Here is a 13,570-nt window from a genome sequence, read left to right as displayed (position 1 = left end):
ATTACATAACATAATTTAAAAAGGTTGCATTTATAGCTGAAGATTAAGACAAGCTGGTTCATTCATCAGTTTGGATTTCCTATAAAACCATCAGTTGTAAAAATTGTCATAAAAGGCTTTTCCAGTTGGGGTACTCCCTAATGATGGACCGTTTAGATCTGAAAATATTATACCACAACCCACTGCAGTAAATCTTATCCCAGAAGTTCCAAATTCTGTACATTGGTGTAAACATCACGAATGTAGGAATGACCACTACGACTAACAGATAAGGTAGTTTTGTTAGCTTTATAAAATAAACGATCGGATTTCAGCGTACTATCATGGATACATGAAATATATATACATGTATATGAAAGTACATAACGATGTGAAAGTTTTTGTGAACAACCAACAAAATGTCCCTTGTTTCGATTTAATTTACATTTGAACAGCGCCATCTGTTATCATAAAGAGATTTTCGGAATACGAAACTAGCACGTTATATGTCTCGAGTCACCGATGTCGAGTTTCGCATATCAAATATTCGTAGATGAAACTACATACATGTAATTGCAATATTCAAATATAGAACTGACATAATTATTTTCAAAATACAATGTTAAAATTTTGACACTGTTGGCCTTCCATACGTAGCGGATGTTATCACGTTACAAGTATGTCGTTGATACGAGCTAGAAGCGAGATAAAATTATATTTAAACATTTAACGCGAATGAGCATCTATAACGCACTGACCAAGGATATTCTGTAATATGGATTCATCTGACGATTCGAGGCTACTAGAAAACCAGAAAGGAAAACGGTAAGCATTCTGATAAAGATTTAACTATGATGTCCTAAATATTGACTTCGCAAATGTATGTACACGTTTATATGAACGCAGATAGTGTTATCATATAGTGATCGGGGCGAATGATGATCAAAACAAGATTTTAAATAATTCCTGCACACGCGTTATAAAAAATGTATATAAAACGGACTTTTCATTGACATTTTCTTCCAAATGAGTTTATCAGAAATAGTATGGATACATAATCTTTAGAAGTTTTTAGATAAGAATACTATATTTCTCAAAATTGGATGTTCGTGTACTATATCAAGCCAAATCTGCATGAACATATATCAATCATACGTTTACTCCACACGCCAAAGAGAACGAGTTGTGGATGTTTGTTTTCTGAATTGGGGGTAAATGATCTAGAGGATCTATGGTTTTTATGTCTCATATTTCAATTTAAACGTTAATTCGGAGACCTTAAAATGTATATTTACAATGAATGTACCACACGCACATAGTATTAATATATATTAACATATATGACTAGATAAAGCCGGGCCAGGTTCATGATACAAAGAACATAATTATTTCTTGTTTCAGTATATCAGGGGTTACAAAGTCTAGTTTGGGAATATTCCATATCAATATTAACGCCACATACTCCCATACAACCTTAAATTCTAGTTGCACACATGTATTAATGACAATCCAAGACGCTTATTCACGCTCTCCTAACATAAAAATGACCACTGGCCTGGACGCTTGACAGGGGGAGTCTTTGAGACATTGGTGTATAAAAATAACTCGCCACATTTTTATCGCGAGATTTATCACGGAGTCGAGAACGAGGCTATAACAACGTGCACTGCACATATATCGAGTATACGTGAACTTTGCTTTCATTTAAACGTATTAACAGAATATTCGCGTAATTACTGAACAAAATAAACAAACATACATGTTAATACTTAATCTTAAAATGTAGCCATATGCATACAACAAAACATCGATAAAATTTTAGAAGTTTACAATGTTCAAAAGGTAACCAGCAATCCAGTAGACGTCCGGCAAAATCGGACTCTGAGTCTATTCCCTAAGGAAATACTCGGGGTTTGCCGATTCCAGTCCATTTTACGTTTCTTTTTGGCAGAATCTATCTGTTTTGGCAGGCTCACACATTATTCTCCCGTTTGTGTTCGCGATTATTTGTAAGGTATATATTATTAAGTCTGAAAATTGTAAAGAGCTCGAAATGTAAACATTTCTTTAAGAGTTTAGTCGCCAACTTTAAAGGTCATCTCAATAGCAAATGAAGTTATAACTTACAAGCCTATGAATTACTACATATAAAATTTAACACAAGTAACTTACCTAATTGTTAGTATGTATCACGGATGATGGTTAACCATTTGTCTTGCTGTCGACACCTAACTAGCTTTAAGCGGTTTGTAAATTTCGACCCAACATGCGAAAAGTGTATCACATGGTTATACTGTACAAAATAGCCATACCCTTATGAACACAAGTATATATATCATGGAATAGGGACATTTATTATAACGGATTTAACTACATACGTATAAAATATTTATTCATGTTTGACCTTGAAATGCCGTTTCAGAATAATATCACACAAATATGGCATAAAGGGGTGTATTTCAAGTAAAGATACGGCTGTAAGATATCATTAACAATTCTGAACATTTGTTTTGCCGCTGAGTTTCAGTTAAAAGCTGCAGATAACTAAAAACAGCCTTCACTGTGACAGTTCAACTATCCTACTGAAAACTTCCTTCTTGCTATGGTCAGACATCTTAAAGGTGTTCAATAGGAGCAGTATGTTTATAAATAGAAATCACCCCTTGATGCCATATTTGTGTAATGCTATTCACAATTGTCGTTTGTATTTCATGGTCAAAACAAAGTGATTGTGACTTTAATAGTGAAAAATCCGGTCAAATAACTGCCCCTACTATTTTCTATAAACACGGCATGCTTATCTTTCAGGTTTGATTATTTGTATGACTTATGATTGTTCGATGCTGCATCTTACAAAAAAAAACTCTACAGAAGAAACTGTACGGATATACAGCAAATTATTGATGATTTAGAGAAACTACATGTTCAAACAAGCATTTTGGAAATATTACATGACTACATTGTTTACATATTTGTGGATATCTGTTCTTTTCTAAAATTCAACATTATTATATAGATGGACCTGATAATTGACTATCAAATGCTTATCATTCCTATTCCTTGCTCTATTTCAACAGCAGCAACGGTGGACATCAAACAGCTTTGTCTGTGTCCAGTCATCATGCCCAGGTGTTGCTACGGGGAATACCTTTGGGCTACATAGATCGCACAGGTAGGACAATATTATCATAGTAATAGACTCATTCTATATTTATAAACACTTTTGTATTAAAGGTTCTAATTGCTGCGTTAGGAATAATGCTCACTTCGTGGTGTCACATGTATGACATTCAGATAATGGATTTTTTTTTTTTTTTTTTTCTTCTTCTAATATATATATATATATATTACTTTGATCAGGTCAATGATGTATAACTCCCTTAACGCAAATTCCTTAACACTGTAGTCTACTTTACATCAACCGCCTATCACATGAGCAGCAAACTACGTTTGTTTGTATATTATAAATTTTCAATGTAACGTTAGCAACGGTCCTGTTTCACCAATCTACTATAATCCCATTGTACACAATACATGTACGTGTACGGGCAATGAAATCAGCATATAATATATATATTACTGCTGATAGAATATTTTTTTCTGATGGGGATCGCAAGAAATTATGTTATACATACAGAATACTACGTACAGATATACTGTCTTAATTCTTAATAAAGTCCTCATGCAAAAGGATTTATCAGTTAAGTGATATATCATTCTCTTCTTTTAGGTCACTTAAGTGTTTGGAACGCCTCAAAGTTGATAACTGAAACTATTAGTATAATGAATCAACGTGGATTCTACCATAATAAAGACGTTGGCAATGAAACTCGACGTTTGTTCCTTGGCCGACAAAAGCTGGTATTCTCTCCTCGCTTACACTCGGATATCTCCAAAATAATGGACACAAATATTTTGGTGAACGCTACCCCTGGAAAAGTAGGTAAATCATCAAAGACAATGAACATGAAAATAACCGACGAAAGTGGCGTCATGCTTATAAAGGGTACTTTTACTGCAATTCTGTTTGACACGGAAACAAAACGGGCAGTACCGTTCCCATAATGGTACGTCGAAAAGTTTAACTCTACTTTAAGCTATGATGACAATGGTCACATACAAGCCAAGAACGATGTTCCTTCATACGCTTACAAAACCCAGCTAAAAGTGCGCCACAGTGATATGGATTCAAACATGCACGTTTCAAATACGGAATATTTGCGTTATTGCATGGAAACAGCTACAGACGCCTCTTTATCCGGTTACTACAATAAATATCGTCGGGACATGTGTTGGTACCCATTATTAGAACTTGATATTTCATATCTCGCGGAGTCTCGTGCCGGTGAGATGTTGGACATCTATACCTGGCAGGACCAAAATGATATTCACTTCATATACTTTGCCATACATCGAGACGGTACTGCCATTGCCGTGGCCGCTTTCGAATTTGGATTTGATGAAGTTACATCTAGTAACCTTTAACAAAAACTATACAGGAGATTTTATAAGATAAGTTTATGATAATTGGTAAGTGTTGATGATTATCATTAAAGATAAAGACAGCGTGTACACTTCCCGTCACAGAAATGCATAAAATGATATGCACTGTAGAAAAATATGTGTAATAGGTCCATTCAAATACATTGTACATGTACCATATACGTATGGCAGGACCGCCTATTGTACCAGTGTGCTATGCAGAAAAATATTGTACCAGTATGTTATGCAGAATAACATTGTACCAGTATGCTATGCAGAATAACAGTGTACCAGTATGCTATGCAGATTAACATTGTACCAATATGCTATGCAGAATGAAACCACTGAAACATAAGAAGCCTGCACATCATATCTTCACCCTTTCATTTACAGTAAAACACAAGAGAAATTCACATGCGTATACATCCTTCTAAACCCCTATGGACCTATATTTAGCTAAATCCGGCAATACTTCACAATACAGAAGCAAGAAAATGGTGGCCATTTTTTTTCGGCATAGCCGTATAATGTTCTTTTGGCCCCGGACATGACGCGACAGGTGACTTTACTGACCAAGATGAACTACGTGATTGGTCAATGTAGCGGTAAATGCAAAATGCAGATTTGCAGTTAAAAGCGAAACAATGTTAAGATTGAATGCAAGCTGAATAAGTGGATGTATCTTTTCAAATGACACATTGATAAAATTGTATTCCTGATTCAAATGCAGTCCTGTTATCGCCAAAAAATGATTCAAACTGATATAATTTTGTTGTCCGTGCTGAAACGCATTAATTAGTTCGCTAATTTATTTCATCGGCAGTTTTACATTATAACCACCAGCATTAAAACTATTCCGTTTATCTTTTTAAAAGATATTTCTTGTTTAAATACCATACCTAGACGATATACCAACCTTTATCATGCTAAGAATATATAGATAAAATGGTAGTTTATTCATGTTTGTTTCATACAGAAAGAATGATACAAGTGAAAGTCTCGTACTTCCCTACGTCCGTATTAACATAGGTTATCGGTTATTGACGTGTTAAATGGCATGTTGTATTTGGCATTGATGCACGACAGGTATTAAAACATTTGATAATACTTGTATGTACTTTATCTATGGGAACTGAAACGTTTAGGTCCCTACAGATTAAGTAAAACCAGGAGTTTTTTTTACAGCGTTCGTCTCATTTGTTTATTATTATAAGATATCGTTCATTTTCATTAATAACCACTCGTCATACGAAATGTTTATCTGTTTATCATTGAATATGTTTGTTATAAAATAATTAAATCTTTACCGTGTCCATGCGAACGTCTCGTTTCGATTAAATTATACAATGAAAGTATGTCTCTGTATCATTGTAAGGTAGTATTCATTGTCATTTTATGTTGGACAGGCTTATTGCAATACATAAACTTACTATGTGAATGTCTCAGTCTAAAAAAAGAATACAATGGAAACATTATTCATGCTCTTGTCTCCATTTGTCCGTATTATCAAATAAATATATAATTGTCTATTTTCAAATTGATATAAATGTGTATTATTGTCTAATTTCAAATTACTATATTATTGTCTATTTCCAAATTAATACATTATTGTCTCTAGAATTAATATATTATTGTCTATTATCAAATCAATATATTACTGTCTATTATCAAATTAATATATTATTGTCAATCAAATCAATACATTGTCTTTTTTCAAATTAATATATTATTGTCTATTTTCAAATTAAGATATTATTGTCAATCAAATTAATACATCATTGTCAATCAAATAAATATATTTTTGTCTATTTTCAAATTAATACATTATATTAATTATTATTATTATATTATTGTCCGTCATATTATTTATATATGTAATTGTCTATTATCAAATAAATATATTATTGTCTGTCATATTATATATTATCGTCTATTATCAAATTAATATATTATTGTCTGTCATATATATAATTGTCTATTATCAAATTAATATATTATTGTCTATTATCAAATTAATATATTATTGTCTATGTTCATATTATATATTGTTGTCTATTATCAAATCAATATATTATTGTCTATTATCAAATCAATATATTATTGTCTATTTTCAAATTTATACATAATTGTCTATTATCAAATTAATACATTATTGTCAATCAAATTAATATATTATTGTCTGTCATATTATATATTATCGTCTATTATCAAATTAATATATAATTGTCTGTCATATATATATGTGTCTATTATCAAATTAATGTATTATTGTCTATTATCAAATTAATATATTATTGTCTTTGTTCATATTAAATATTGTTGTCTATTATCAAATTAATATATTATTGTCTATGTTTATATTAAACATTGTTGTCTATTATCAATTTAATTCATTATTGTCTATTTTCAAATTAATATATGATGTCGTGCATAGCCACCCAGTCAATAAACGTCGAGTTAGAATTGGAGGATGGCAGATTTATATTACAACTTACTGATTGGTTTACCTATATCAAAGGATGTTTGTGTTTGTTAAGTTAACCCTTGTGTCCCCCCCCCCCCCCCCCCCACCCCCCACCCCCCGAGTCGTATTTTCATCAGTGATCATTTATAATCGTCAATAATGACACGTTCATATTAAGTTTAATTTGTATTGATACAGGCGTAAATTATACATTTTGACATACAGTATCTGTGTCATGATCATGATAAAATAAAACGTATAGAATCGTACTTAAGCAATGAACAGTGGTTTAATGTTGTTATAGTCGATATGGCAGCAAGATGTATGGTGGGCAAATGGCATGGGAACCCGTTAGGTCATGTATACAGATACTTAGCGGATGGCCACCTAATTCAAAGATAAAAGTAGGCTAGGTTTATTCATTTAAATTAATTAGGTAGCCGATCATTCCAGATAACATACTTGACCCCTGTGTCCTTGCAAATAGGCCAAGGTCATCCATTTAAACAAACGCTAGCTGTTCACCCCAGCATGTCACAGGCCAAATATCAGGGCTAGTATTCATATAACCCTGCTCAAATTCACATTTTATGTTCAGGCTCAAATACTTTTGGTAATAAATTTGATCTGATATCCGAATTGATATTTTTTCAATGATTTGAAGGAATTTCGGAGAGACTGCAGTTAAAAAATCAGTTTCGATATTTAGGTATTTCTTTTACACTAATAATTACTGATTAAAGCGAATTTTAAAGTTGCTTAGCAGTTATGATCCTTGAGCATGAGAATGGTTTCGTGAATACCAGCCCAGGTCTCGTGGCCTCCTGGTTATCAAGATGTTGTTAATATATTTGAGCATTTAACCCCTGTATTAAGCCTTTGAGCGTACGTCAAGATCATTCATTTGAACAAATTTGGAAGCCGTTCAACCAGCATGCTACAGGCCTAATATCAGATATGGCCCTTTTGGTTATTAAGAAGATGTTGTTTAAATATTTAAGCCTATTTAATCCCTGTGATCATGAAAATCGGTCAAGGTCATTCATTTTAACAAACTTTTAGCCCTTCATCCCAACATGCGATATACCTTATATTAGGTATCTCTGTCTCATAGTTATTTACAAAGAGCTGTATAATGTTCTTAGCATATTTGACCCTTTTGACTTTGAAAGTGGATCAAGGTCATTCATTTCAACACACTTGATAGCCAGTCACCCGAGTATGTTATATGCCAAATGTCAGATCTCTGGGCCTCTTTGCTATTGTATTTTTTGTATTGTTTTAAGGCCATCAATAATTTGAGTTAGTTAAGGCCAACTTTGTTATCAACTTATCAAGAAGAAGTTGTTTAAAAGTTGACACTGAGTGGACAACTGACGCAGCACCAGGGCATAAACTCACCTGCCCTTCAGAGGTGAGCTAATGAGTTATCACTCACTGTTGAACGAGGGCTGGTCATCAAATTTTAAACATTTTTCGGCATTCACATGGAAATATTCCTCACAACGTTTTTACATCCTTACCATATCCACGCCAACTAGAAAGTTTAGTCCAGTAAATAATAAAAGGTACAAGGTAAGTTAACTGTTACACATGTCTCTTGAGGTCTGTAAAATAATAAGGTTCCTATCATTGTCATCAATAATTTTTATTTTTCATTGAAGCATGCTGCACAGTATACAAATATAACAATTTATCTGTTAACACTTATGAATTATTCAATGAGATTTGTTATTGTATTTATATTAGAAACACCTTGTAAGTCTGAAAAAGACATCGGCAATTTTGAGTGCTTTGATGATGATCACAGCAACCCAATACCAGCATATTGCCAGATCAGTCACTACGGAATGAATTACAAGCACACTAATGTCATTAGGACTCAAATCTACAACCTCTGAGTAAAATTATGAAATCTGCATTTTGTGAAACTGTGACTTTGCTTTGAAGTGTCCACTTTACTCATTGTTTTTACATGTCATAGCATGTAACCTTCTATTATTAAGATGCTCAATTTCTTTACCAGGTTCCTTCACCTTGTTGTATTTTCTGCTGGACTTGACAGGGGAGACTACTTGACCACAATGCAGACCTACCCTAAACACTTCTATTTTCCTGCACTCAAAGAATCCTGATTTTTTACCTGTCATGTCAGAGGAAAGGCCATTACATAAGCATTTATGATTTACCACCAACCATGATAAAAATATGGTAGCTAGCTGAAAGTGGCCTGTTTTCTGATCAAACAATGGCTCTGGTGAGCTCACAAGCAATACGTCATGCTGGGAGTCATAAAAGTACACAACCAAATTTTCATTGTTCACAGCTATACAAGGATACAAATGGTGTTTCCTGTAAGGATGTAGTTGTTTCTGAAGAAATGAAAAGACTATAGTCTCCGCAAAAATCTGGTCATTTTCACAAATATTTGATGTCCGTCTTTTGACCTCAAAAACATTTTTTCTAGGACTGTCGTCATGATCATTTTTCCCATCTTCTTCAATAGATATCTTCAGGGCAGTATCTGTATGGTTAAGTAGAACATCAAAGTTCCCATGCCAAACTTCTGGATTTCCTATAATGAATGTAAAATTTGAGAACATCAACTCTACCTGTACTGTACATAGAAACCAGCTGATTAATCCTCGTCACAATTTATCAACTATTCAGCTAGGTACATGTATAACACAAAGCAAGGAACAAGAGACCCAATTGGCCTTCATTGCTCATCTTTTCACAAGCTAATTACATTTTGATATGGAGATATTTAAAATTAGTAAAATTATCAAGCTATGCACATTTTAGTATGAAGATTTTTAAAATTGGTAAAATTATCAAGCTAAGTACATTTTAATATGGAGATCTTTAAAATTGGTAAAAATATTTAACTTCAGAATTAAACCAGCTAAGAACAATTATTCCATTAAAATATCTACCTGACCCCAGGACTCTACAATATATCACTTCTATCCATGGTTGGATTTCCTTCCTATTACCTCTTTGTAATTTACTAAATAAATTCTATAGGTGGTACCCCTTAACCAGACCTGGAGTCCTGGGGTGGGGTAGATGTTTTACTGGAAAAGCCCTAACTGGCTAAGTGTCAGATACATCTAATATCATCATACTGAAATGTGTTGATCAGAATGCTTCAGAGAGATTCTAGATTTCAGAATTTTCTCCATGTGTGTATATAATAATAATATGGAGGGGTATGGATTTGCATGTACAGCACCCCCTCTCCCCTTTAAGATCTTAAGATCTTTATCTTTGTAGCTTCCGTTTCGGTGTCTGGGTCTGAAGAGGCTAGCCTCCAACTTTTCATCAGAGCTGTTTTCTATTTTCATCCTAAGAGATGTCAAACAAAGTCAGCCTAAGGTTGTCCACTGGCCCTCAGAAATACATGTGCATTTCAATGATTTGTTTAATTAGTCTATCTTAATTATCAATATGTCATAATACATATGATATCATAACTGTTTCTTTTTATTTCTAAAAAGTTTAATTAAACAAAAACCAAGGAAAAGTTAGTAATTTATTTTTATCACTTTACAAAAATCTTTCATCAAAATGCAATTCTGTTCACTGTATGATTTATCTGTGCCTTTATCATTATCACAATTGTCTCATGGCGCCTGGACACCATGGCCTTCAGACCAGAAGAGCTGAAAATGAATCTTACATAAAATTGCTTACCAATGCCTGTATCTCCAAAGACACCTGTCATTTTGCAGCCATCTGTGGAACAGATGCAGCCAATTCCATCTTGTGTTCCTTTTGATTGCCCGTTAATGACAAATTTTGGAGTAAGAGATAGTTTTCCAAAAAAATGATTCGCCAAGAATACAGTAACATCGGTTTCTGACTTCCTGTTTAAGGTCTCCATTAAATTACCTACAATACAAAACCAGAGGTGCAAGATTCACAAACATTTTCACAAGAATTTAACATAGTTTTCATGTTATGGAGATAAAACAAAAACAAGAGGCCCAGAGGGCCTGTATTGCTCACCTTGTTTATTTGAGCAAACATAAAAATAATGGTCATGTTATATTTGTTAATGTCTAACAATGCTACATTGTATATGTATGATGATAGGGTGAAGATCTCAACTGCTTCAAATTAAGATATTATCTAGAAACGATGTCAAGACTCAACATGATTGTGTTTAAAGAAACCTATTAATTCCCTCGGGGTGAGGAAAAACCCCTGGGCTTATATTTATTTTTTACATCAGGACTGTGTTCATTTCTTGATCTTAATTGTTTCAAAAATGCAATAAGTCCCTTATAGCAATATCGTCAAATTTATCCCTTTTGCCCCGCCCTTGAGGCCCCTGGGGGGGATCAGCCCATTATTTGTATTAATTTAAATTCCAGCCATCTAGAGATGTTACCACTGAAATATAAATGTCAAACATTGCTTAGGTCCAGAGAAGAAGTCGTTAATATCAATATTGTCAAATGTTTGTCAAGTTTGTTCTTATAAAACTTTAACAGTGTTGTGTAAATATAATTAGGATACAGCTAGGTATTTGACCAGTGTATTTCTAACGAGACCTTTCAATTGATACCAAATTTGCAGACCTGCTGACCTTGACCATGACTTCGGACCTACTTTAAAACTTTCACCTTGAATTAACTGGCCAGTATATAGTAACTATACAAGATATAGAGGATATTGAAATCCGAAAGTTTCATTGAGTGATTAATACAAAGGTTCGCTCTGATTGGTGAAAAACTTATATTTTCATCGCTATAAACTTATATTTTCTTTGCAAAATCTTATATTTTCACTGCAAAATCTTAAACTTTTACTGCTCATCGCTGCAGTGAAAATGTAAGTGTTATTAGTTTGATAATTTGTTTTATTTCGCCGGCAAAAATGCAATAAAGGATTTCATATTTGACCCTTGATCTTGTGACAAGAACAGTTTTAAATTTCCATTGGTACTACTTTTACCAACCTTGCACACAAAGGTCAATTTCGTAATACCTTCATAAGAAATCCAGAAGATTTTCGAAATGAGACGTGGGGTGCGTGAATTTTAAGCCAATTGAAAAGCCGTCTACAAGCAAGATCAAATTATATATGGTGAGTGAGAAGATAAGATGATTTTTAAGGCCACTACATCGACAAATATCTATGGTCGATATAGTACCACACAGTTATTTGCATTAAATTAAACTATGATATATGCTGTACACTGATAGGTGTATCCATAGGCATTTGTATCTGGTTATCAACACCCATAGTTACATGCAATCGAGTGCATATATACTAGACCGAGTTTCCTCTGGCCTACGAGCTCGAGGCTACTCCAACAATGTTATAGAGGTTTTACACGGCGAGATACTTTTGACAGGCGCCGTCACAGTCGGCAAAATCATATCCGATAGAAAAAGAGCCGACCAGCGGCCTCTTATGTTATAGGAGTACCTCTGGTCCTGACACCGGTGTCAGGGCCAGAGGAAACTCGGGCTACGTGTGCTAATAATATAACACAGTTGTTACAGCCGCCATTACTATACAGTCAACAAAAACACGGAGTATTATGGATCAAGGCCCATCCCAGAACAGTAACAAGACCATACTATACCTGACCATGGCTTTGTAAAGTAATTTTGGTCGAGGAAATGAAGTAAAACTTCCAACGAGTGTGCTTGCATTTCGTCTACAGGTTTTCTGTTGTCTATGATGTAGTCAAGCAGGATTTCTAGACCCTTATGAAAAATGAGAGCAATAGAATATGCATCCGGGTACAAATCAACACTGCAATATGCATCTGCAAACGAAGCACCGTCATCAGCATTGGTATTGATAATCTTCCAGGGAATTAGTTTCATGAACGTGTTTGGGTTTGATAGGTGATCAACCAACGGAGTCAGTGCTGAGAGACACTCGTAAGCCCGATTAGAATTAGGCTTTAAAGTGTCGTAAATATGACCATCGGGAGAAGCACACAGATCAATACGACATTTGGGTTGTTTTGGCACTGAACAACTTGGTAAATCATCTTCGTCGATGACATCTCTAGGTCTTTTCGCCGCCATGTTGTTGTTATACTAGAGGGTTCGACAATTTACAGGATTGGACAGGATCGGACAGGAACGGGATAAAATCCGATCATTTGTAATTTAAACAATATTCATGTTATAACAATTGCGAAAAGGTAATATAACTAAATTATGGTCACGATGGAAACGAACAAAGGGTCTTACTGTGTTAAAAGGGAGACAAATCTCGTGCATCACACAATAAACTTACAGCTGTAAAACAATTTACAGAATCGGGCAGAATACGGCAGGATCGGACAGGATAGGATATAATAGGGCACATGCATATAATACTGCCGAAGTACTTTTAAAATATTTCACGATGTATATTTATCTATAAACTACACAGATACCTAAGAAATGATTATCTTTTTAAAATAGTTAATAAGACTTTTTCCTGTGGTTTTACCACATTTTGTGATCAAATGGGTGGAATGTCCCTCTCCTAGAGTACATACAAACATAACGACTTTTTTTTCTCATATATATATCATCATAAAATTTCTATCAAAAAGTCTATCAGCCATCCATTTTCCTAATTTTAACAAAAAAATCTTTATTTGACATTTTCACCGAAATTTACGATATT

General features: G+C 33.9%; 1 protein-coding gene and 1 pseudogene across 1 annotated transcript; one reads left to right on the top strand and one right to left on the bottom strand.

The window, feature by feature from the left end:
- Positions 1-723: 723 nt before the first annotated feature.
- Positions 724-6,077, top strand: LOC117320687 (annotated as a pseudogene).
- Positions 6,078-8,554: 2,477 nt separating this feature from the next.
- LOC117320688 lies at positions 8,555-13,005 on the bottom strand. The gene is made up of 3 exons (XM_033875201.1): positions 12,525-13,005; positions 10,622-10,819; positions 8,555-9,500 (listed from the first exon to the last, which is right to left on the bottom strand). Exons 1-3 carry the CDS (start codon positions 12,976-12,978, stop codon positions 8,884-8,886), a joined length of 1,269 nt encoding a protein of 422 aa, XP_033731092.1. The 5' UTR covers positions 12,979-13,005; the 3' UTR covers positions 8,555-8,883.
- Positions 13,006-13,570: the final 565 nt, after the last annotated feature.

Source organism: Pecten maximus, unplaced genomic scaffold, assembly GCF_902652985.1.
Source record: "Pecten maximus unplaced genomic scaffold, xPecMax1.1, whole genome shotgun sequence".
Lineage (NCBI taxonomy): Eukaryota > Metazoa > Mollusca > Bivalvia > Pectinida > Pectinidae > Pecten > Pecten maximus.
This window is presented reverse-complemented; position numbering and strand designations above follow the sequence as displayed.

What these genes read in the sequence shown, in the direction of transcription:
- LOC117320688 (XM_033875201.1), bottom strand. Translation starts at nt 12,978, where the DNA reads ATGGCGGCGAAAAGACCTAGAGATGTCATCGACGAAGATGATTTACCA. An exon ending in CTTTACAAAGCCATGGTCAG is followed by an intron (nt 10,820 to 12,524) that starts GTATAGTATGGT and finishes TTTGTATTGTAG; the next exon opens with GTAATTTAATGGAGACCTTA. An exon ending in CTTTGGAGATACAGGCATTG is followed by an intron (nt 9,501 to 10,621) that starts GTAAGCAATTTT and finishes CATTCATTATAG; the next exon opens with GAAATCCAGAAGTTTGGCAT.